This window comes from Protopterus annectens, chromosome 17.part0, assembly GCF_019279795.1.
Source record: "Protopterus annectens isolate FY-2018-M chromosome 17.part0, PAN1.0, whole genome shotgun sequence".
Lineage (NCBI taxonomy): Eukaryota > Metazoa > Chordata > Ceratodontiformes > Protopteridae > Protopterus > Protopterus annectens.
In genome coordinates this window covers 607,703,784-607,730,681 of record NC_056751.1, presented here as the reverse complement: position 1 = coordinate 607,730,681, position 26,898 = coordinate 607,703,784, and the positions used below count along the sequence as shown (strand labels likewise).

Sequence of the window (26,898 nt, the reverse complement as noted above, 5' to 3'; positions counted from 1 at the left end):
ACCTCTTTTCCTGAGCACATGGCCTCTGTCCTCCCTGTATTCCACATTATGACTCCTCCCCTCTCCCAGCCACCTCATTAAAGTCATCAACATCCAGAATGTGCTTTTCAGTCTGGACATCAGGAGCTAGGTCCCTTCTCCTGGACTGAGGTGGTACTGTCTTTGTTAAATGGCTGATTTCTAGTCCAGGCATCTCATCAGTCCCTCACTAGACCGTGATGTTCCTTCACTCAGTCCCCTGCTAACAGTTATACTGTTTATCCTTTCCTTCCTTACACTTCTGGACTATGTCACTAGCAGGACCACTGAGAAGGCTACTAATCCTCCAATATCCAAATAAATTATGACTAGCTATGTGGGTTTCCAAAATGTATTATTTCCTGTAGCTCTTGAGAGTTCATTTGTGCCAAAGAACCATTGTGTGTAGGTGTCCTCTGGCTCTTTGACTGCTTTGATCACAACTGTGCCTGTCTTATCCACAGTCAGCCACAGCATTGTCTCCAGCTCCACTGTGTCATCTCTCTGTTTCTCACTCCTTTCCTACCTTATCCTGTTGGCAGGAGTCTCAAGAGCTCACATCACCAAAATATTTGTCCTATCAATGCTTCCAAACTCCCCACTCACTTTGCTACCACTACCTATCAAACTCTCACTGTGCTCCCTGCATATCTCTCAACTGTACAGATCTTTGCAGAATGTTCAGATATTTACCTCATATTTTTGGTCTGATTCTCATAAATTGTGGTTTTTCTGGCAAAACATTGTCAAATCATTGAGGGCTGAAGTCAGAAAAATCATGACAGACCCTTGAGCTTCAGACTTCATACCATTTAGAAAATTCATGCTAATGCAAAACCCATTATTCTATAAACTTTCTATGTTTGCATGAGCAATATTTAAAAAAGTGTACCTGTTTTGTGGCTTTGTCCCCCACATTCTCTATGGCTTTGTCCAGATTTCTTCTTCTAAGAGTTTGAGAGGTATACCTCACAGTCCTCTCCAAGCTCTCCTTACCAGCATTTATCTACCTATATCTTCTCACTGCTGACTTCCATTCCTCCTTTGTGGTCATACCCGTGACCCCTTTCTGCTGCCTGGCCTCTTTCTGCTCTGCCATCCTTCTCCACATAGCAACTATATACTCTTTTTCTTTTTATCCTTCTGCACTAATTCTTTAGCACCCTTACCTTCTTCTTTCCCTGGCCTGGACTAGTTGCTGCACTGTCTCCTCACTTAAGCATTGTTCACAGTTAGTCTTTACTAGTGAACTCATCTACCTAATCCCTTCTTTCAGACACTCTACTCCTGCTGTGTTACTGCTTACCATCCCTTCCTGGTACCTTCCTATCCTGCCTGGTCCCCCAACAGAGTTACTACTCCACACCTGCTGGTAATCCCCATACTCCTACCACATCAGTCTTTTTAGCCCCCTTCTCATTTGTTATATTTGCCGAAGTCCTGACTACCCCCTGGCTATTCTTCCCTGGAGTTCTCCCCTCTAGAGCTATTAAACCATCCCCGAGAAACCTGCCAGCTCCTGACTCAGCAAATTGTTTCTTGTACAGTTAGCACTCCTCTCCCTGTATAGTTTCCTCAGTCACAGTCCCACCACACTGCATGAGTGCCTAAGCTATTACTACCCTTCCTCCTTCTTCTGCCTGTCCCTCATCCTGAAAAAGTATTTTTTTATCATTTTTTATGAGATAGGTTTATCTACCTTGAGTGAATAAGACAGAGATGGGAAGGTGATGGAAATGTATTTAACATAAATGGTGTTCAAAACAAGAGTCCAAAAGTTTAATAACATTAACAGGTGTGGTGAGAAACTCTGCCACAGAAAGAAACAAAGCTAAGACCTAAAACTGAAATAGCTAGTGCAAGCAAATAGATTTCAAAAGCCACTAACAATTGAAGTAAACTTACAAAAATATTTCTATATATTCCATATACAATAAAAATACGAATTATACAAATAACTCATAATTTCTAAAGCAGTCCTGTTCACATGTAAAGAAGCACTTTATACTATAGGCTAGCTTATCAGAGTTTCTGCACCAAACACCCCTTCCCCATTAAAATCTGTGTAGTCTACTGAAAAGGCCATTTTAAATAACATTGTTTGGGTGACTGAACTCAGCTAAAGTGGGATGCAAAACCAAGACAAAGTTTAAACAGCTATTATGAATAAAAAGATTAAGTGTCTGGTTTAAAAGCCCGCATTCCGCTTGTTTCCCACCTTTCCTATAACTAGTCTAGTCCAGATACAGATTTGCTGTATCCAAGACTGTAAGCTTCTGAGCTCCCCAAGCCTCTCTGTGTTGGAGGGAAGCCTTCTAGCTTGTCAGTAGAAGTGATAAGTACTAGGTAGCCTATCTATCACAAGAAAAGTGGTTTCTGGCCCAGTAATTGTAGTTTATTGGCCGTTTGGGCAGTTTTTCCATCTCCTTCAACTTTCTGGTCTAAAAGCCCGCATTTGCGCTTTTCCTGCCTTTCCTGTAACTAGTCCAGTCCGGATACAGATTTGCCATATCCAGGACTGTATGTAAGCTTCTGAGCCCCCCAAGCTTTTCTGTGTTGAGGGAAGTCTTCTAGCTTATCAGTGGGAGTGATAAACACTAGGTAGCCTATCTACCACAAGAGGAGTGGTTTCTGGCCCAGAAATTGTAGTTTATTGGCTGCTTGAACACTTTTTTCCATCTCCTTCAACTTTCTGGTTTAAAATCCCACATTTGCACTTCTTCCCCACCTTTCCTATAAGTAGTCTAGTTCAGATACACATTTGCTGTATCCAAGACTGTTTGTAAGCTTTTGAGCCCCCCAAAGCCTCTCTGTGTTGGAGGGAAGCCTTCTAGCTTGTCAGTGGGAGTGGTAAGCACTAGGTAGCCTATGTACCACAAGAGGAGCAGTTTCTGGCTCAGAAATTGTAGTTTATTGGCTGTTTGGGCAGTATTTTCTATCTCTTTCAACTTTCTGGTTTAAAAGTCTGCTTTGCGCTTGTTTCCCGCCTTTCCTGTAACTAGTCTAGTCCAGATACAGATTTGCTGTATCCAGAACTGTTTGTAAGCTTCTGAGAGGTGCCAATGTCTGCTCTTCAATTTTTCCCTTAGCTCTGCTAGCTCTCTCCTCTCCTGCACTTTTACTAGCTTATTAGTCTAGCACTTTATCATACCAGACTTCTTGTAGCAATTATTGTAGCACACAAAAGTGCTACCAGCACTAAACATTGTACAAGGAAAAAGCTCCAGTACTTATTATTAATGCCCACCCCTCCATGCATGTTTAGAGGTCAGTTCCCTGTGCTTTCTCCTGTTAACCTGGTGAACTTGGGCATCTTGAGGCAGTGTAGCAACTGCCTCATGTACACCGACAATCCTCTCCTCTTACCTCCCAGCGCTCAGACCTGTGAGGGATGCACTTATATATCCAAATTGGAAGCCATGCACTCTCCAGCCAAGACCGGAGTAGCTGACCAAGAAGAGAAGGTCAACACTTGCACCACACCACATGGAACACATAGCCCTCCAGAACACACGTCGGCACTGCCTTCACATAAAAACACAAACCACACACCCACCTTCACGGAGGCTGTCAATAAAAATCTACCCAAACAGCAGAGACCTCCAAGGCAGAAATGCACTTGACCACCACAGCACAACACTAATCATGAGACACATAACTCTCCTAAACAGTGTGCTACTCAACCAAAGCCCCTAAGGCAAAACAGCATTCCCAGCACACTAGTCATAGGTGACTCGATAGTGAGGCACACTTGATGTCCCACTCACTAGGTTGAATAAGGAGAAAGTAACAGTCAGCTGCCTGTCAGGTGCCAGGATCCATCATATAATGCACGCATTCAGGTCCCTCAACAACAGGTACAAATATGACTCTGTCATTGTACATGTGAGTGTGAATGACCTGAGACGTACCTCCCTGGACTACATGAAAAGAGACATGGAGCAGCTCTTGGATTATGTAGCCCAGGTGGGTAAGACCCTAGCCCTGAGCAGCATCCTACCATCACCCAGAATTATACCACAGTACAAGCAGAAAATGAATGATTTCAACAACTGGCTAAGTTTCTGGTGTCATTCTAAAGGGATCCAGTATCTGTCTGCCCAGATGACATGATTGACAGACCTCAATGCTTTGCCAGAGATGGCCTACATCTGTCACCCCTGGGCTTCTGGATACTGGCCAAGGCTCTTGCCACACCTATAGTGCCTTTTTTAGGCAGTGTTCCAAAGACCAAATTACCACCATAACAGCTACAAACAAATGCAATCTGAAGGTCATGCTGCTCAGCGTTAGAAGTCTAAATCTCAAAATGCACTTGCTTGAAGCACTCCTTAAAATGGAAAGCATCGACATTTGTGCTGTAACAGAGACCTGGTCCAAGGTAGCAGAAAGTACCCCTGCACTACCAGGCTATAACTCATTCCACAACTTTCGGCCCCAAAACTTGGACCAAAGCTCCAAAGGTGGTGGTGTTTCCATATTCATAAAGGATGCACACACCTCCAGACTGGTAGCCCAACATAACGGACCAGAGATACTTCAGGTGCAGCTAACATTGAGTAAGACAGCGATTCAGGTCGTAGGCTGTTATAGGTCCCCAACTATGTCCCAAGACATTCATTCCACATTCTTAAGCACCCTGGAGAATATTAGGGTCCAACCTAATGCACTCATACTGGGTGATTTTAACTACCCCTCCATTAACTGGGAAAACTACTCATATACCAATACATTTGTCCAACATTTCCTGGAATTCATTAATTCCAATGCCCTGGACCAGCTTGTTCTTACCCCCACTAGAGGTAACAACATCCTTGACCTGGTCATTACTAACATGGGCGACCGTTGCTCTACACCAATAGTCAACTCCTCCCTGGTTAGATCCGACCACAAACTAATCACCTTGGAAATCCACATCCCTCCCATCCCTGCCCGCAAAGGTAACCACCATGAAAAACTTCTCCAAAGCTAACTGTGGGCTCCTATGAACAGAGGTGGCTAACTTCATGGCACCCATGCAAATGGAAAATAGTTGCATGACCGAATTATACAACAACGCACTGTACGAACATGTACACAAAACATACCCAACAGAACCAAGATGCTGTCCTCCAAAAAAAGGAAGCCAATCTGGTGGTCCCTTGCCATAAACAAACTCTACAACAGAAGGAGGAAACTGATGTGGAATAAAGTGGAGTCCCAAGACTGGAAAAACTTCCTTATCAGCCTCAACAAAAAGTTGAGATCCCTGAACAAATCCTCTAAAGCTAGCTATGAAAACAGAATTGCAGCAGATAGTAAAGACAACCATAACGCCTTCTATAGTTATGTAAAGATCCTCCATGGCAATACCCAGATTTGCTCTGAGCTACTGTACAATGGTACCTCCTATACTGAGCCAACAGATATTGACAATATACTGGCCGACAGATTCGGTGCCAACTTTGCCCCTCCCCCCAAAGGACCAATCACAATACCAGTAGATTGCCAGGCACCCAGTATTACTGCTGCACAGGTTAAAACAGCACTGTCCAAGGCCAAGAATACAGCTTCTATGGGACCTGACAATATCACTGACTGTGTTCTACATGAACTACAGAGTGAACTGGCACCTCACCTTGTGCCCTGTTCAATCACAGCCTCACCTCAGGCTTTGTCCCTACCGAATGGTGTACTGCTATAGTCATCCCTCTCCACAAAGGAGGAGCGACTACAGACCCTGGGAACTCTCTCCCCATTAGCCTGACAAGTCTGATAGGGGTGGGAGGTTAGCATAATGGTTAAGGTGTTTACCTTAAAAACACAAGGTGCAAGGTTTGATTCTCACATGGAGTAATTGGCTAGGCTTAAAAATGGTCCACAGGGACAGTTAGCCTAGTACTAATCTATGAACCTATGAACCTATGGAATGCATCTTCATGGACCTAATAAACAAGGATATAGGGAATCTCCAAACTCTGGATCCCACACAGTTTGGTTTTGTGAATAGTAAATCATGCCTGCTCAACATGGTTGACTTCTTTGAGCCAGTCACCAGAGCTGTGGATGAAGGCAAGCTGGTTCATACAGCCTACCTTGATCTGGCCAAAGCCTTTGATACCATTCCCCACTCAGGAATCATAGAAAAGCTCACTAAGCTAGGCATCAACCCATATATCACTAGCTGGGTTGCAAACTGGCTCACATATAGAAGCCACCGTTTGAAAGTAGCTGACTCCAAGTCAGACTGCCAACCAGTCTCGAGTGGAGTCCCACAGGGATTGGTCCTGGGTCCTCTTCTGTTTGGTATCTACTTCTCAGAAGTCCAACACAAAGGGACTCTGGCTGACAAAGTTTGCAGACGATTGCAAATTGGGAGCCATTATTAACTCCCCAAGTGATGTTGACATCCTACAGAAAGGCCTCACGGAGACCAACGACTGGTGTCAGAACCATGGCCTTAAGCTCAATGCCAAAAAGTTTGTCGTCATCCCCTTTGGGAAAAACCCAGTTCCCATGAACTACCACCTCGATGGTAGTCCACTGCATACAGAAGGTGTTATAAGAGATCCGGGAACATAGGTTGACAGCAACCTCTCTTTTGACCACCACATTGCCACTGTGGTCAGAAAGTCCTTCTATGTGGCTCATCTCGTTACTAAGGGGTTTGCATCTAGGAAAAAAGAGGTCATTGTCTCCCTCTACTCTTCCCTCATTTGGCCAGTCATCAAGTACAATGTCCCATTTGGCATGTACCTCACTAGAAAACCTACAACAACTGGAGAGGCCGCAAAAGTACCGCACAAAGAGGATCCTAGGCCTTAAACACTTGTCCTATATAGACAGACTAAAAAAACTGCAACTATTCTCTGTCTCATATCGCCTACTTAGAGGTGATCTCTGCTTGACTTACAAAGCCATGCCTGACCCAGCTCTGTTAGAAATGCTACAGCTAAAGAAATCCGAATCCCTCTGCACAAGACGCTCCAGAGACCTCAACCTTATTACCGCAAGAAACAGAACGTGCTGGGGGGACAGGTTCATAACCCAGAGACTGCCCATGCTATGGAATAGACTTCCCATACATGTCAAACAGAGCACTTCACTGGCACTCTTCAAGAGACATCTTGATGAGTGGATGAGAAATAGAAAATTTACCCTGGGGATCACTCAAGTGGTCTACTTGACAGAGGCACTGGAAACTAAGGTTGGGTGGCATGATGCCAGGGTAATTCTATGGGCTAGTTTGTAAAGGCTTCATGGCCATTAGCCTAGTACACACCTATGAACCTATGAACATGTAACTAAAAACTGATTACATTTCCAAAAGCAACTTCACAGGCAACTAGATAGTCTAAATTATTAACAGACATTAATTCTTAAAGATGTGCAGCTCACTAGCAAAGAATTAATTTATGTGGCAGGCTAGCTTACCAGAGCCTCAACTCCAAACACTCTACTATATGAAACCAGTGTTGAAAAGATTGTTTTACATTTTAGGTGATGGAGTTTTGGAGTCTGGGCAAAGTCAGTATTATGAGAGTGCAAAGCTTAAAGTTAGAATTTATCTAAACAGCTATTATCAGCAGCAACTATTTCACAAGGAATTAAAATATTGAACTGGTGTCTTGTATAGCAGGATTAAATAATAACCCATGAGCAAGTGAATGGACCCTATGTAGGTTCCCACAAGAATCACACAGCCTGTAGTACACTCCGTGATCTAAAACATAACCAAGCTGCTTGCTTGGGTCTGTACAAAGTCACACAGGGATGTGGTTTCTTACACTGAATTACTGAAAAGACATAGCTTGCAAATGTTGCTCTTTGTTGTAAGAGAAGCAGGAGAAACTCTCGAAAAACTTTATTTAATGCCATTAATAGAACATATGAGAAGAAGCCGCATGATATGGAACACAAGCTAAAAATAAGCATGCTCTTGGGAGGATATGACCTCCAGACAATGTGCTCAATCTCAATTTCTTAAAGTTATATTTACACATAACTGTTTTTGCCTCTGTGGTTCACTTTTACGTCTACCACACAAGCTAGAGACACATGGGCAAAGTGTGCATATTCATTAAGTAGAACAAACAGGAAATGTTACATAAAAATTGGAAACTTTTATGAGAAGGTAGAAATTCTTCAGGATGCATTTTATTGACCTAAAATTGTTATACCATGTCTGCAGGCTTAATGGTGAAGCCAGACATAAGGCACATATGCCACAGCATACAGTATACTTTATTTTGCACAATGCAATCTGCTAGAATTTCTCTTAAAAACAGTTTTGCCACATCTACCAAGCTTTTGTTTTCTTACATTTTAGGGATTAATTTACAGCTTTAGTTTTCAACATGTCCTGCTGAGAATTATTTTCTGTGTTGTTTCATTTTTTTTCAGTATTGAAAAGATATGCTGTTTAGAGGCATGCACTATCTAGGGTGGAGGGAGATTACATGAAGAGGGGAGGGCTAGATTTTGGAAGGTGGTTACAATTTCAAAACTTCTGTTTAATTCCCTGTGCTAGCTCACAGGCTTAAAAAAAAAATCCCCAAAAAATTGCAGTGATAGGACGAGTAGATATTATGAATGATTATGAAACAGCAGGAACGAGACCTGAAGAAAGTCAATGCAGATAATTAAAAAGACAGAAGAACAGAGTTAACAGTGGTGAATTTTGAAGAAATGCTTGTGTGCATAAGTTTAAATTGTTAGAAGTTAGGGAGTTGTTGTTTTTTTTATCAGGTAATAGAAAGGATGCACTTTCAGTCTTTATACAGGGATAAAAAGTTCCTTTCAAAAAATCTCCAAAATTTTCTGTGAGTGTGGGGAGCTGGCAGAAGGGATAATTGGGGGGAGCAAAGGATGTTTGGGTATACTGGTATAAAACAGGAAGAGTGGAAGAGATCTAGCCAGGCTGTGGAAGGATAAAGGCAGAAGATGATACAAGACAGGAAGTAAGAAGGAATAGTGAATGAATATTTTGCTTCATTCTTCACAAAAAAGGAGGCATGATTGTGTATTGGAGGAACTATTGCAAAATGTTGAGAGCAGGGATGAATACCTTGATAAAACAGGGAGTAGATAAAAAGGCAACTGGCTGCATTAACAGATGAAATTCCATAGGTAATGGTCGGACTGCTCCCCAACATTCTTAGGAGTTTGGACAATATGTTTACAGATTCCCCTGATGAAGGATTTTTAACAGATCGTTGCCCTTTGTGTACCTGAGGATGTGTCATTATATGCAGAACAAAGGAGGGCTAGAAACACTCAGGCAAATATGAGCTAAAGTCAGTGAGTAATTCTGCATTACTTTTCCATACTGCCAGCTTTGCTCTTTTATTTTCAGGGCACTATGGCAACAGTGATATTGCTGACTTCAGTACTAGTGCCCTCATCCTCTGAATCTGTCCTGCTCTGAGGCCCATCACCATTATGGAGCTAGTCCAACCTCTTGCTACCTCTCTCACTGGACAGGTTTCTACATCTTCAGACAGAAATATGAAGATTAAAATTGCTCCAGTGATCATGGACTGGAGAGGTTGAAGAACAGTTATCATGCTGTGGTCATCACTGGTGCTGACTAGTATGCAGGTGAAGGCCTTACCCTCTACATACTGGTACATCTATCATAGGCTTGCTGCGAAGCATGGACTTGAAGTTTCCCCATCCTCTCCCTAGACATCACCACTACCCATGACTCACCTGCATGCCTAGCTCAGCTTCTGTTTTGATCTCTGTTTTCAATCAGACTTAGAAGAATGGTCCATTCACACCAGCACATCACCTTGTCGCTCCTCCCAAAAAGAGCTGAGCAGGCCATGCCAACTCCTACAGGTCCCTCAGCCACTAATCAGACTCACTTGTCTAGGTCACAGTCAGGGATTTTTAACTCTTTTGCAGTGGAACAGGTGGATGTTTCACAAATACTAATAAGATATGTTAGTTTTCAAAGTGGAAGCAAAAGAACCAAATGCTTGATGACCATAGGCCATATTGTGAAGCAAGAGTGGGGAAGAGAAATCTAGTTAAGATGTAGGGAGATTTTTTTCACTGAGAAGTTGTTATATAGGACAGTATTTCTGTGGTTCTAACAGTTGTTTAATGGTAAAATAATTTTGGAAGGTAAGGGAGGATAGTTTTAGAAAGCCTACTATTCATATCTTGAGCTTTGATTGCACAAGCTCAGCACTGTATATGTGAAGAGTGCAGAAGTCAACATTTGTCAGTCAGACATTCAAAACAACAACTCTGACTTATTGCATCATTGACTGGTAGTAACTTGTACACACATCTTCATCCACCTCCATACCCAGCTATTTTGTGAACTCTATGAATGTATGTACAAAAGTGGTCTCCCATTCTGCTGAATGATTACATACACAAAACTATATTTCCTCTCTACAAAAAGAATTCATGTACAAGTGTATATATATTTTAGTTAAGTAGCATTCAGCTGGAGGCTTAGTAGCAAAAGTCAAAAACTCAGGACTGTGAAATCTTTGGTCTGCAACTAACGTGTGCATGTTAGTCTCACTGTGGAAAATGCAAGTATGGGGGCTACATTCACAGGCCACAGAAGGTGTAGTCAGAAAAACATCGGAGCTGAGTTTGACAAAACAAAGAAAACAAGTGGGATATCTTCATATGGAGTGTGCAGGGCATAACCCCTGACAATATGCTATGTTTTTGTGCATCTTATTTCATTTACAATTATTTGTTGGTGATTTTGTTTGTCTCACAGTTCTCTAAATCAGTGGCTCCAGTACTTCCTCTCAATCAGTCCATTCATTCTTATATGAGGACAAGAGCCAGATTTATTACCAGGCTAGGATTGAGCTGATGTGTATTCTTTCCTTACTAGGGATGGAGTCCAACTGGCCTAGTAATTCACTTGGGGTGAAGGTTGGGATCTAGGGAGTGGTTCAATGTGGAATTTATGTATGTCCCACTCCCCCTGCCTCACCCCTTCCCACAGTTGCCAGTGGCTGAATATTTCTGCTGTTCAGGGGACTAGAAGTACCCCCACAAATACTGCTGCCCGGTGTACACATAGCATGCAGCACATACACTAGGCAGTAGTATATGCAAAACATGCAGCCACTATTACCCAATTCAGCAGCATCCTAATATACTTCACCTTGGCAACTGGGTTCAGCCATGTGGTGGGTGTCCCGCTCAGGAATGGATGATCATCTATCATCAGTAACTCACTCCCACTTTCAACACCTGGCCTATCCAGTGCCTGAGCTGCTAATGATATTTAGGTTGTCTGAGATGCAGTTAAAGCTTTATCCCTGTGTGCCATAGGGCCTGGATCTGTGTTTTGAGAATAAATATTTTCCCATTTTCTTTTAGTTTAGATTGTGTCTTTTAGGATTAGGATTTTTCAGTTCGTTATTTTTATAAGGAACCTCCAAAAGACTGTAGTAGGAAGGACATACTGTGGAATGGGTAAGATCTAATGCATGGACCAAGTAGTCTTTATCTGCCAGTAATTCTGGTGCATGGATTGTAAACATAATTTTAAAATGAAAATATCCTAACCAGTTCCACCCTTCTTTTATTAATCATCATTATTGTCAGTGTCTGCCACATTTAATTAGTCTATAGTAGATTTATGGTCTGTTACATTACTGTGCTGATATAATTATATTCCCAAGTCTGTCTGTCCAAGCAAACAAAAATATTTGTGAGGTTCCCTCATCAAGGCAACATGAGAGAAAATACTTGTTTTTCTGAAAAAAAAATGTTTCAGCGACATTGGTGTTTAACGAATCATACAGGCGAACATGGCAGCTTCCACTAGCAAGAGACATTTCAGTGTTATTAGGTTTAATAATACTCTGAAACATTCAGCTTAACAAAAAGCTTCTGATGTGTTTACCATAGCAATAAGGGGTCTATATTACCATATCGAAAGACATGTTGCCGACATGGAAATATCAACTTGTCAAAAAAACGAACGGCCGAGTTAGTGGATTTTTTCCCAGGGTAAACCTCAAACCTCAGTGTAGAAGGCCCCATGTGAGGTTTGCAAATTTCCTTTGGTGAAAAATTATTTCAGCACTGCACTGCCTCATGAATAGATGGTGGGCAAGCAAACAAACATTTAAGGCCTAACTCTCTGCAGTACAAAATCGTCTAAGGATTACAAGCTGCTAATGGGCCTGTCGAACTGAGCTTGATCCCTTTAATTGCCGATGGTATATTTCATGCACAGTAGTAAGAACCAGATCAAAGCTTCTGGGGCACACAAATAAAAACAAGCTTTTAGATTTTATCTAGATGAAAAAATAAATGAGAAATAGTTATGTTCGTTTAGCACTTTTTATAATGCACTCATCAGTATTGTCATTGTACTAATCTAGGTTGGCATAATGATTGAAGTGTTTACCTTACAAACACAAGGTGCAGGGTTTGATTCTTACTTGGGGTAATTGGCTAGGCTTAAAATGGCCTATAAGTGCAGTTAGCCTGGTATGAATCTATAAACTAAAATGTTTTACTTGTGAGGTTTGATTTTCTTGTCTCTAGATCCATACTTTGTTGCACTCTGTTTAGGTTTAAAGGTTATGGAGTTAAGAGTATCACCTGTTGCCCTTCAAGAAGCTTGACAGCTGTTACCTTGGAGTGATATTTTCTGTTCCCACTGTGGTGGATTTCAAGCCCCATTTTAAAGGTTGGGAGAGAGGTATTTTCACATGGTGCTGAAGGGACTTGTTTCAGAGATGTGGCAGCCTCTTGGTAATGTAGCTATTCCTGTTTGATGTATTAGTTTTATTGATTTTAAGTGTAAGATTCTTAGAATGAGTTCTGAGTTCCTAGCTCTGTGTTCAAGGCAAACATTCTCAAAAGATGAAGGGGTTGGACGTAGTCTTGAAAAAGCAGCTAACCTCCTCAGAGTTGCCTTTATGACACAAAGGAGAATTTCTTTAGTTTGCCACAGCAGTCAAAACAATTGAAGCCATTTCTTTTCCAATTAGGAATCTTTGGACCTTTTTGAATAGCAACAGATGATAACATCCATCATTATACTGGTCAGACACTTTAAAATCTTATAGACACCTAAAGGTAATCTCATCTGGGTTGGAATATGGTGTATTATTAACTGCCAGGGTATTACATTTTTTTGTATAATTTTTCTCCCGTATTGCCTGCTGACTGTTACACTTCCCCCCTCAGGAAGTAACCATACAGTCAATCAGCGGGGGGGGGGGGTTGTGGTTAGCCCCCTAGCCCCTCCACCTGGTTGCTGACCAGTACCTGCATTACTGTGAGAATATTCTAATCTGTCCGTCATGTGTGTGTGTGTGTGTGTGTGTGTGTGTGTGTGTGTGTGTGTGTGTGTGTGTGTGTGTGTTCCTGCATACACCTTTATCAGGGCTCCCATCACCATTTTGGATCACCAAGCCCATGTGTCTTGGTCCTGCAGCCATTGTTAAAATGCAAACATTCAATTGCACAGGAACAATTTAGCTGAGTAAGACCACATTACATGACCACCTCCCCCAGGATGGGTGGTTAGATGTAAGCCACTATCACTCACCTTCCCCTGCGTGGATCTTCCAGTGCCCAAGCCACTAGTCAAACTTGTGTCATCTGGGTCATAGTCAGGAATGCTGTGGTTTGTTAGAAAGCTACATTTCTGCCTTGCGCTGTATGTTTTGTGATCTGACTACAGAATGTATTGCTATAACCTTCTCCTTTTGTACTAGTCTCTGTTCTTAGGCTACCTTTGAAGTTTTTATATAGTTTTAGGAGTTTCTGTACCTTGTTTAGTTTTATTTTATTACATTGAAAGGGAGTTAGTTTGTAAGACAAATAGAACTTTTTTTCTTGTTTCCTATTATAAATCTTAATTTTATAGTCCCAGTACAACGACTTGTTTTTTATATTTACATGCATTTCAGAAATAGTACACTTGCTCTGCAGCTAGTGGCACTTTCCTTCTGTTATACATCAATATATACACAGTTCTAAAATGAGTTTTCAAGTTATGTGGTTATAACTTTGTGAAAAATAAGAATCCATCAATTATTCTACACTTGTAATGTTTATGCAGCCCCTAAGAAACACTAATGTTGCATTTTCTTTAACTAAAAATGATTGATTTGATAACCTTGGGAGATTCATGAATGTTACTACAAGGTATACGCTGAGTGTACTTGGTGTAGCCTTTCTGAGTGAATAGATAGCAAAAGCATCGTACTAGGGCTGTTCTTGAATTCAGAAAAGTTACCTCAGTGTGATGTATACACCTCACGTTAACATTTATGAATCCCCCACAAGAGTGTTACATCCTTCAAATACCAAAGAACACAGTTGTATGGTCACCCTGACTTCTACAAAATCATGGATGTCATGTACTAGAGGTTGTACTCAAAGTATGGTGGCTCAGTGTATCCATGATGGCATCTTTCTTCTAGCTTATTTTCACTGTTTTTGTGAGCTAATCACATCAAATTTATTATCCTTTGTTGAATGTAAACTCAATGAAGTTAAATCTACACAAATTCACTTCCCTGATGTTAAGCTCCCTGATTGTTGCTGCTCATAGAAAATGAATTCTGGTGCAGTTTGTGTTTGTCCCAATGATTCCCCTTTCTTTTTTTACTAATTTCTCTTTTCTTCATGGTTTTGTAACTCTGGAATCGGTGTATGTAAGTATTAGTTGGGGGAGATTGCACCTTCCAAAAAACATTTTTTGTAGTGGTTTATTGGGTTGAAGGTTCAAGTGTTTGAGTTCATTGGGTTGAGCCTAATTGACATGTAGTTCTGTGCTTTATTGGTAAAACAACAGTATCTATCATATTCTTTCAAACCTGGCTGACTGGACCATTTTCATAATGTTTTTGATACTGTATCTCTAAGAGAAATAATGATCCCTTTTCTTCATTTCTCTTGACTGGAAACCAGATACACTGCCTTAATAAATACAGTGTGGTTTGGTGTTTTCCATCTGACTTTACTGGAGTACTGCAATGATTTCTGATAGTGGACAGCAGTGCTCACAGACATAGTGCTTAGCTCCATAAGTACATTCTGCACACTGTATTTAATATACCACCACCTCAGTAATGATAGGTTCCATATATTACACTGTCTTGTTCTTTGGAAAATACACAGACATGCATAGTACACAGTAATGTACTATGCACACTGGGGCTACATACAAGGTGGTGAATTACAACCCATCATGACAGCACTACACAATGCAGAAATGAGCAGCTACTTAAATGTCAGTTATACCTCACTATGTAGCTGTGCTGTTCTCACCCATCATGCCATACATTTGATTTATAAAAGATTTTCATTCATTTGGTATGACACCAAAAGTAGGGTCATTATCATTATGTTTTAAGGAGAGGTCTGATGCTGCGTGAGTTCCTATGGGTGACAGCTCACAAGGGTCCCTGAGTGTGGGGATAGAACTGAATGGGGTTTTAGTTGCAGGTTAGCCACGGCCACAGGCACAGTGGAACAGGTAGCATTTTGCTACCAGAAAAAGTGAGTTTTAGACAGAAGTACAGTTTTTTTCAGATGCTGTTGAAAAAGTATGTAATGCTGAACAACCCATCAGTGTAACAAGAAGCTGCAGTCTTCCCTCACCATTTAAACAACTAGTAGCAACTGCTGACACATTGTTCTGGGCCTGTTGTTTATATGGATGGGGCTAGCTCATATCTTTTAGTCCTTGAATTATGTTGTGGTGGAGAGGCCTGCATTTTCATGTGTATTCTGTACATGGAGTACTGTGGTTATACATTGGGGTAGAAGCATGTATAGGGGCTTGCACCATTGTATAACAGTTTTCTTGAATCACTGTGGGCTTTTGTAAGTATATTTTCACTGTGGGGTACAGTGTCAGTAAACAGCACCCTTTGTCTCTGTACAGTCATTCTGTACAGTCATAGGAGGGATGCACTTCAAAAAAGAGCTATGTCTATAGTGTAGGGTCTGAATAAAAAGATACATGAAAATAAACCAAAGAATTTGATACAAACACCCTAAAAGAAAGTATGTAGAAATAGTGGGCATTATAGTGGTGAGGACTGCAGTAGGAGTGACAGATACATTTAAGGTGGAGGTGGTATTACATCAAGGATCAGCTCTGAGCCCTTTCTTATTTGCAGTGGTGATGGACAGGTTGACAGATGAGATCAGACAGGAGGCCCCACGGACTATGATGCTTGCAGATGATACTGTGATCTGTAGTGAGAGTAGGGACCAGGTTGAGGAGACCCTGGAGAGGTGGAGATATGCTCTAGAGAGGAGAGGAATGAAAGTCAGCAGGGCTAAGGCAGAATATGTGTGTGTAAATGAGAGGGAGGGTAGAGGAATGGTTAGGATGCAGGGATTAGAGTTGGTAAAGGTGGATGAGTTTAAGTACTTGAGATCAACAGTTCAGAGTAATGGTGAGTGTGGAAGAGAGGTGAAGAAGAAAGTACAGGCTGGGTGGAATGGGTGGAGAAGAGTGTCAGGAGTGATTTGTGACAGATGGGTACTAGTAAGAGTGAAAGGGGAGGTCTACAAGAGGGTAGTGAGACCAGCTATGTTATATGGGTTGGAGACGGTGGCATTGATAAAAAGGCAGGAGTCAGAGCTGGATGTGGCAGAGTTAAAGATGTTAAGGTTTGCACTGGGTGTGACTAGGATGGACAGGATTAGGAATCATTATATTAGAGGGTCAGCTCAGGTTGGACAGTTTGGAGACAAAGCAAGAGAGGCGGGATTGCATTGGTTTGGACATGTGTTGAGGAGGAATGCTGGGTATATTGGGAAAAAGATGCTAAGGATGGAGCTGTCACGTAAGAGGAAAAGCGGAAGGCCAAAGATAAGGTTTATGGATATGGTGAGAGAGGACATGCAGGTGGTTGGTGTGACAGAGCAAGATGCAGAGGACAGGAAGAAATGGAAACAGATGATCCGCTCTGGTGACCTCTAATGGGAACAGCCGAAAGAAGATGATGATATAAATATAATTTATGCTAACAGAACCAGAAAGGATTAAGAAGCTATCTTAATTTAGAACAAGCGAACATAATTTAAATATAGATGTTGGAATGTTTAGGGCAATATGAGGGAATATTTTTCACAGATTGCACAGTGCGTACGTAGACTGGATTTTCGAAGGAGGTTATGGGCTCAAAGGATGTGAGGGGATTCATGTGTGGTTGTGGATTGCTTAAGGCAAGTCTCACAAAAGAAAGGTAGTCTGAGTGCTGCCATCAGCAGGTTATTTATCAGGTATAGAATGCATGTTAGCTAGGCCCGTCTATCCTTACATGTTATCACTGTTTCTGTATTGTCTCATTCGTGAAATATTTAGATTCATAGTAATGAAACTTTGCGTATGGACTGAAAGCTAAAAATCACTGAATGCTGTGATTAAACTAACATCCACCAACTTTCTGCAGGGTTGATGAACATTGCAGAGGGACTCCATCTCAAGCTACTGCCTCCAAAGAAGAAGATATTTGTCATGTTACTGGGAAACCATTCAGCAGGGAAGAGCACCTTCATTAACTGGTAAATTCACTTGTATGATATATTTAATGAGTAAGTCAACATATGATGCACACAAAGGTCTAACATGGGCTCAGAGGATGGACTGGGTATAATGATGAATGAGAGTTCTTATGGAAGGATGTGTGGGGTGCTCATTGTGGAGGTAGATACCCACATGATGGATGTAACAAATGCAGCACTGCATTTTGGGAAACATTTTATGAAGTGCATTAAGAACCCAAAAAGACAAGTCCAAAGCTTTGTAATAACTGTACATGAAAAGAAGCAATGCCAATGTGTGTGGGGTCAGTTGAAATGTGAACAGCAGGGGTTTTACAGCCATATAAGGTATATGTATTAAAATAAGTGACCATAGGAACTGATATTTCATGCAACACACATTACGCAATAATTATCCAGATTTTCTGTGAGTAACTTAGTTCTCAAGATTACAATGTTTAATTCAATAGTGTGTGTGTGTGTGTGTGTATATGATATGTGTGTTTGTGTGTGTTTGTGTAAGCAAAGTTAGGAAAGAGTAGTGTATATGTTGAAATTCATGAGCTGAATATTGTTAAGTTAAGAAGTCTTGTGTCACTGTAAATTATGACAAATGTCACATTGTGTGATATCTCCATGGACAAACTTTATAAAACATCTTTATAAACTGTAGTATTATCACATTAGTTAAGTCAGCAGTAATGGAACAAGGTATATGTTGAACAGGTTTTATTATACAATATCCAGTAGAATCCAAAGAAAAGGACTAGTTGTAATTATTTCTCAAGAATGAGTAAGTTCCTTAACCGCTCATAAGAAGAGTGGCAGCTCCTTTTTTAAAACAGCATCTAATTATATTTCTTTGCTAAAGTGGCATTGTAAATACGAGTGCATCTCAACACTCAGTACGACTAGTTTATTTCAGCATTACCACAAACAGCAATGACTGCATAATCTGAGCTCCAGTGAGCGCAGGGGAATAGGCAGCAGACCTATATGATTTTATGAAACATGCCACTCTATTTATATATCACAGGCAGCTGTTCATGTACCTGGGGGTCGCTATTGACATTTTTGGTGATAATGTTGTGACCTAATTAATATTACAAGAGTCCAATATCATCCTGCTTGATTCATTTATTAAATGATGACCAAACTATTTAGTTATTGACAGTATAAACAGCTGAAACAACTCCTGACTACCAAAATCAATACATATAAACCTAATATAGTAAAATGTGGATCTTACATAGCACCTGAAATGTACCTTCCTTAGCTGTACCCACACAAAGCTAATATCCAAATACTTCTCAATGTATTTTTATTAGTTCATATTTTTAGTATCAGGTTATCTTGTCCTCTAAATGCTGAATAGGATTAATTGATTACTAGGGGTACTGCAGTTGTGATTAATCATGTGCATACCCCTCTGATAATATCTGCTCATCAACATTAAGATTTGTATAACTGCTTCCATGGTTACTGGTGAGCACTATGCAGGATCAGGCTACCACTAACATACTGTGGCCATATTTTGGCCATCTTGCTTACTTACATTGTGACATTTTTTTTCCATTCTATTTAAATAAGTTTATCTAGCTCTTCCAAGTAGTATATTACAATTAATACTCTTGTATCTGGCACAGTATGCTTTAAAGTCACCCCCTCCCAGGTAGAAAGGGTTTGAAGAGAGGTATCTAGTATATTGTTAGAGACTGGTGATTCATCAAGTGTATATAAATTCTAGTGTAATCCACACCCAGACATGGTATGGCACTTATAGGTTCACAGGTTCATAGGTAGGTACTAGGCTATCTGCATTTATAAACATTCTGAAAAAAATGAGCCAGCACGTACAGTTCACTCGAACCCAACTTTATTGATTAAACAGATTCCACTAAATATTAAGGAATCCTAAGTTACCAAGCATACCGGTTTCGGCCATATCATGGCCTTTATCAATGCTATAAATTCAGTACAAGTCAGAAAACCCGACCCCTGGTGAACAACCAATATATAGTCCACATTTAAAGTGATATGCATCATATTACAATAAATAAATGTGTTGTAGCAGAATAACATTTGTACCCCCATAATGGTCATAATACAACATAATAAACATGTATAATACTTTTATGATCATAAATATCCTCAAAATTATGATGAAAACAAGGGAATGTACCATGACCAAGATTTTGGTGGGCCCTGAATAATGATCAAAAAATTTTTTTGTGTGTCAAAACAATTTGTTATATAAATAACATATGTTACATATATTAATAAACCCCAACATATTATATTGATCATAAATATTCATCCCCACTAATATCACAATACTGGTTCAGGCTATCCATTTACTGTATAATATATACACAAAATTTATAATATTGTAAACTCAACTCAATGGGACATGAAAATGAAATATACATATTCCATGTACCCAATAGTTTGCAAATACCCCTTGAACCAAAATCCATAAATGGTACATAAACCACCTTTCCATAGATCATAATATATATGCATAACTTCTAATAAGTCTATTCTAACATGTTTAGGCCAGGTCTGAATAAACCACCCAATTGAATTATCCACTTGTTTTCCATTTGATTAAGTTTTTGATGCCATCCAGCTTTAAAACTCCTATGAAGGGTTATCCTGTCTATAACAACAAACCGGAAAATTGCAGAAGCATGTTCCAAGGTATGTTTGAATAAGGCATTGGCAACACGTTTATTCTTAATTGCACTTAAATGTTCCCCTATTCTAAATTTGACCGGTCTCGACGTTTGTCCAACATAAAATGCAGAACAACTACAGGTAGCCAAATACACCACCCAGTCTGTGCTGCAATTAGCAATCATGTGACAAAAGAATGCCCCAATGTTGATTAATGACATCCCTAAAACGATTGGTATTAGTGCCATAAGTGGTTACCAACCGTATTGGTTGATTGTTATCTGCTTTCATACAGTCCCTGTTATTTATTTTATAACATAATAGATCCTGACGTGTCATTCTGTTAGTTTGTCCCTCAGCTTTGTGTATAATGAAGCCACATCAAGAGTACAAAGTAACCAATGAGATTCTAATTGCGAATCATTGATTATGTTAAGGAATTCGGTGGTATCCTTAATGCGAGACCTAACAAGCGGCAGTAAAGGTTTCAAATAATAGGTCAAAAAGGACGACAATGGTTCCGTTAGGGAACCTCTACCTGAAACTATAGGTCTCCCAGGAGGATGTAATGGATCTTTGTGTATCTTCGGTAACATGTATAAATACTGAGAACTGGGCTCCTCTACCTTAAGTTGCACGCCTACCTGTATAGTAATGATACCTTGTTGCACCGATAAATCCAAAAAATCATCAATTTCTCTCTTAAAAGATAGTGTAGGATCCACATTTACTGCCATGTTACTTTGTACTCTTGATGTGGCTTCATTATACACAAGCATTCCACATGATCAGGGAATTTTAGCTGTCTCATTTTGGTTATATAAATCGAACCTCTATTCCTTAGCCTTTAACAACTTTCTGATCAAGCTTACTGAACTTGTACTACGGAAGAATATCTTTTATTATGCAGGAAAGGCATATTGGCAGATTAAGGGCACTGCGATGGGTGCTTCTTTCGCACCCATCTTTGCAGATTTGTTCATGGGGTATTATGAGGCTAGGTATATATATGATGACCAACATAACAAATTTCTACAACATCTGGATATCTGGCGTAGATATCTAGACGATTGCTGGATGGTGTGGTGTGGAGATAAGCAAAGCTTATTGGAGTTTGTGGATTACTTGAACAATAATACTCTTGGCATTTGTTTTACGGTCAATATTGAACATGCAGAGATTGTATTTTTGGATGTTAAGGTTTTCAAACTTGCAGATAATACGTTATCGACCACTATATATCGTAAATTCCCTAAATACAATACTTTGTTACATGCCAAGAGTTCTCATCCACGCCACACCATCCGCAATATTCCAAAATCTCAATACATGAGAATCAGACGTATTTGTTCGTCTGATCAAGATTATTTGGATTGTAGTCTGGATTTATCTCGCAGGTTTTTACAAAGGGGTTATGAACCTCAATTATTAGCCAAAGCCGAGGGACAAACCAACAGAATGGCACGTCAGGATCTATTATGTTATAAAATAAATAACAGGGACTGTATGAAAGCAGATAACAATCAACCGATATGGTTGGTAACCACTTATGGCACTAATACCAATCGTTTTAGGGATGTCATTAATCAACATTGGGGCATTCTTTTGTCACATGAGGTTTTAGGTAGGTTGTTGCCTGAAAACTGTCAGTTTTCCTATAGGCGGGGAAGAAACATGAATTCTCACTTCACACATTATAAAAAATACATTCCAAGCATACCACAACAAAGAACTTTAAGTGGTGAAATACTAGGGGGGTGTTACCCTTGTGGTCATTGTACCGTTTGCCAACATTTGCAACAAACAAAAGAATTTTCCAGCAAAAATACTTCCCGGATTTTTGAAATAAGGGTTTTTGCTAATTGCAGCACAGACTGGGTGGTGTATTTGCATTTTATGTTGGACAAACGTCGAGACCGGTCAAATTTAGAATAGGGGAACATTTAAGTGCAATTAAGAATAAACGTGTTGCCAATGCCTTATTCAAACATACCTTGGAACATGCTTCTGCAATTTTCCGGTTTGTTGTTATAGACAGGATAACCCTTCATAGGAGTTTTAAAGCTGGATGGCATCAAAAACTTAATCAAATGGAAAACAAGTGGATAATTCAATTGGGTGGTTTATTCAGACCTGGCCTAAACATGTTAGAATAGACTTATTAGAAGTTATGCATATATATTATGATCTATGGAAAGGTGGTTTATGTACCATTTATGGATTTTGGTTCAAGGGGTATTTGCAAACTATTGGGTACATGGAATATGTATATTTCATTTTCATGTCCCATTGAGTTGAGTTTACAATATTATAAATTTTGTGTATATATTATACAGTAAATGGATAGCCTGAACCAATATTGTGATATTAGTGGGGATGAATATTTATGATCAATATAATATGTTGGGGTTTATTAATATATGTAACATATGTTATTTATATAACAAATTGTTTTGACACACAAAAAATTTTTTTGATCATTATTCAGGGCCCACCAAAATCTTGGTCATGGTACATTCCCTTGTTTTCATCATAATTTTGAGGATATTTATGATCATAAAAGTATTATACATGTTTATTATGTTGTATTATGACCATTATGGGGGTACAAATGTTATTCTGCTACAACACATTTATTTATTGTAATATGATGCATATCACTTTAAATGTGGACTATATATTGGTTGTTCACCAGGGGTCGGGTTTTCTGACTTGTACTGAATTTATAGCATTGATAAAGGCCATGATATGGCCGAAACCGGTATGCTTGGTAACTTAGGATTCCTTAATATTTAGTGGAATCTGTTTAATCAATAAAGTTGGGTTCGAGTGAACTGTACGTGCTGGCTCATTTTTTTCAGAATGTTTATGGACTGGTTGGAGCCGTGCACGTTGTCCGGCGTGCGCGTATCCTGGTTTGTATCTGCATTTATAAGCCTAGCCAGAGTGTGTCGGCTTTCACTGCCCCATTGATTAATTAACTGAGCCTCTGTCAAGCAGAGCCAATGAAGTGATCCCAGGGGTGTACTTTCTGTTACTCATCCACTCATCAAGGCTTCTCTTGAAGAGTATTAGTGAGGGGCTCTGCCTAATGTAGTTAGGAATTTTGTTCCAAAGCATGGGGAGTCTCTGTGACAGGAATCTATCCCTCCAGCATGTTCTATTTATAGTTGTGGCGAGGTTTAGCTCACTAGAGCGTGTGGCTCGCAGTGACTTGGATTTCTTTAGGTGGAGCATGTCCATCAATTCTGAGTTGGACATGGCTTTGTAAGTCAGGCAGAGATCATCTCTGAGTAAGTGATATGCCACTGAGTACAGCCGGAGTTTTTTCAGTTGGGCTGCATAGGACATATGTTTGAGGCCAGTAATCCTCTTGGTGAGGTGCTTTTGTGGTCTTTCAAGCTGTTGGAAGTGTCTTGTAAGGTACATCCCAAATGGGGCATTGTACTCTATGATGGGTCTGATGAGTGACGAGTAGAGGGGCACTATAACCTCTTTATTTCTAGATGCAAACCCCTTAGTAATTAGATGGGCCACATAGAAGGATTTCCTAACTACCTTGGCAATATGATTGTCAAACGAGAGATTACTATCTATCTGGGTTCACAGATCTCTTATTACCTGTTCTGTATTAAGGGGGCTGCCGACTATGTGGTAATTCGTGGGTGTTTTGTTTTTCCCAAACGGGACGACTATGCATTTTTTTGGCATTTAGCTTGAGGCCATGACTTTGACACCAGGTGTCTGTCTCAGTAAGGCCTTTTTGGAGGATGTCCGTGTCAGCCAGGGAGTCATTTATGGCTCCCAGTTTGCAGTCATCGGCGAACTTGGTTAGCCATAGTCCTCCTGTGTTTGCCTGTACTTCTCAGTGCACATCATGAGATATAGTGAGGTTAGGTTATGTTTATGACACCATTGCCATTTGGTATAGGATTCTTTAAATTATTTTAATTTACATTTACAGCATACAATAGCATACAACTCTTGCAATTGTAACTACTACTGCAATATCTAAGGAGTTTATATTCAGAATATGTGACTATGTTCTATGTTGAGGTGCAACTATAACTGATATGCAAAAACTTGAAAGTTCCTGTTTAATATGTCAATATAACAGTAATCAACGTATTGTAATCAATAGAGCTCTCTGATTACATTTTGAAAATGTGAGAAAATCTTTTTTATTTTAAGTTCATACATAAAAAGCCTAGCTATAACAAGCTTGTAGTACATGAAGTAAGCTGTTTTCGCTCAAAAATAAAAAAAAAATAATAATGACAACAATAGCAGCAATAATAATAATAATAATAATAATAATCTTGTTATACATGAGGCTCATGCTGGAACACAGAAGACAGAACCACAGAACTGCATCACAAACTTAGGGGAAGCTTTGAAAACTAAGACGCTTCATGCTCCCACACAAGCAACAGAAGGGTGGCATAGCAAAGAGTTCAACATCTCTTAAAGCTGTAGGATGATACAAGGTGAACTTTCCTTCTGGTTGGCATTTCTGCGTGGCAGTGTGGAGTCTGTTACAGCTTTCAAAGCTGTCAGATATGTCAGGCTGCAACATTTTTAACTGTTAATGTATCAAGGTAGCTGAAAGTATCCATGCATTACAAAGAATCATGATCAGTTCTCCAGTCATAACCATATGTTAATGTGTTCTCACAATGGATTAAAGAAGTTCAGCTTGAGAGCAAAGAAGGTGAATTTTTTGAATGCATTCCTTAAAAACATTAACAACTTGGTTATGATCAGAACCCGATCCCAATCCTCTGTGTAATAGCTGGGTACTTATGTATAGACCTCCTTGTTATAAAGAAAGCAAACCACCCCGTTATGCAATTGGCAATCAAATTACACCAGAAAGTATCACCTAACAACTTTAAAAGCTGGTAACATACTTTGTACGACTATGCATGCTATTCAGAATAACAGTACACTTTTAATCGACTAAGAGAACTGTAATGCCTTTGTACTGCCACAAAACCTATTTTATTTTTTTAAGTGATAGTATTACATAAGGACATTTAAAAGTCCTCAAGTATTGTATGTTCGCAAAATAGATATAAATTAAGTAATTTTTCAATCTTTCCTCTCAAGTTAAATTGCTTGACATTCATTTTTCAAACATGTAAGAATTTGGTTGTGAGCAGAGGCCATTATCCTTTTCTATATGGTTCATTATACAGTAAAAGACAATTAGTATTTAAAAATGTGCACACTAATTGGACAAAGCAATTAACATCTCTGCTTACCAAATCACCTTCTGTTTTCCTGCACATGTGATTAACCATTATAGTTTGTTATCACTGACCTTCGCTGTAAGTGGGATTACTTTGTTTTCCATTCTGATAACATTCTTCACCCGTTTCACAGTATGCATCCTACCACCATTTCAGGTTTCACAGTGTGCATCCTACCACCATTTCAGGTTTCACAGTGCGCATCCTACCACCATTTCAGGTTTCACAGTATGCATCCTACCACCATTTCAGGTTTCACAGTATGCATCCTACCACCATTTCATGTTTCACAGTATGCATCCTACCACCATTTCAGGGTTCACAGTGTGCATCCTACCACCATTTCAGGTTTCACAGTATGCATCCTACCACCATTTCATGTTTCACAGTATGCATCCTACCACCATTTCATGTTTCACAGTATGCATCCTATCACCATTTCAGGTTTCACAGTATGCATCCTACCACCATTTCAGGTTTCACAGTGCGCATCCTACCACCATTTCAGGTTTCACAGTATGCATCCTACCACCATTTCAGGTTTCACAGTATGCATCCTACCACCATTTCAGGTTTCACAATCTGCTTCCTACCACCATTTCAGGTTTCACAGTGTGCATCATACCACCATTTCAGGTTTCACAGTGTGCATCCTACCACCATTTCAGGTTTCACAGTATGCATCCTACCACCATTTCATGTTTCACAGTATGCATCCTACCACCATTTCAGGTTTCACAGTGTGCATCCTACCACCATTTCAGGTTTCACAGTATGCATCCTATCACCATTTCATGTTTCACAGTATGCATCCTACCACCATTTCATGTTTCACAGTATGTATCCTACCACCATTTCAGGTTTCACAGTATGCATCCTACCACCATTTCAGGTTTCACAGTATGCATCCTACCACCATTTCAGGTTTCACAGTGTGCATCCTACCACCATTTCAGGTTTCACAGTATGCATCCTACCACCATTTCAGGTTTCACAATATGCATCCTACCACCATTTCAGATACTTCATTTTCATCATGTCAAGCTTCCCCAGCTGCTTTGCCTTTTCTGCCCAGGTTTCTATGTCATACAGAAGCACTGGTCACAGCACTGTCTTGTACACCTTACTTTTCAGCTTAGTTGGTGTTTTTCTGCCACATACTACCCCTGCCACTCTGTGTGTGCCATTTGGCTGCCATATCTCTGATTCTAACTTTGATTTCTTCATCCAGATTTCCCCTCTCCTGAACCACATCTCACAGATACTTGATGCTGTTAACCTGTTTCAGTCTTTTCTCTTCAATCTCAGTTTTCAGCTTCCTTCTGATTTCTCCTATTTGCTGCCATGAGCACTGTTTTGTCTGTATTCAGTTTCATCCTATGTGTCTTCAGTTTTGCATTCCAGTTCCCAATCATTTCTTGACATTCCTATCTGTATATTATTTTTTCAACTATTT

At 40.0% G+C, this 26,898-nt stretch overlaps 1 protein-coding gene across 1 annotated transcript in view; it reads left to right on the top strand.

The window, feature by feature from the left end:
- Positions 1-26,898, top strand: part of LOC122791831 — a 305,664-nt gene that overhangs the window by 50,599 nt on the left and 228,167 nt on the right. The window contains exon 2 of the mRNA XM_044059795.1: positions 17,424-17,535. Within this exon, the coding sequence (XP_043915730.1) occupies positions 17,424-17,535 (112 nt within the window). The remainder of the gene's footprint in view (positions 1-17,423; positions 17,536-26,898) is intronic.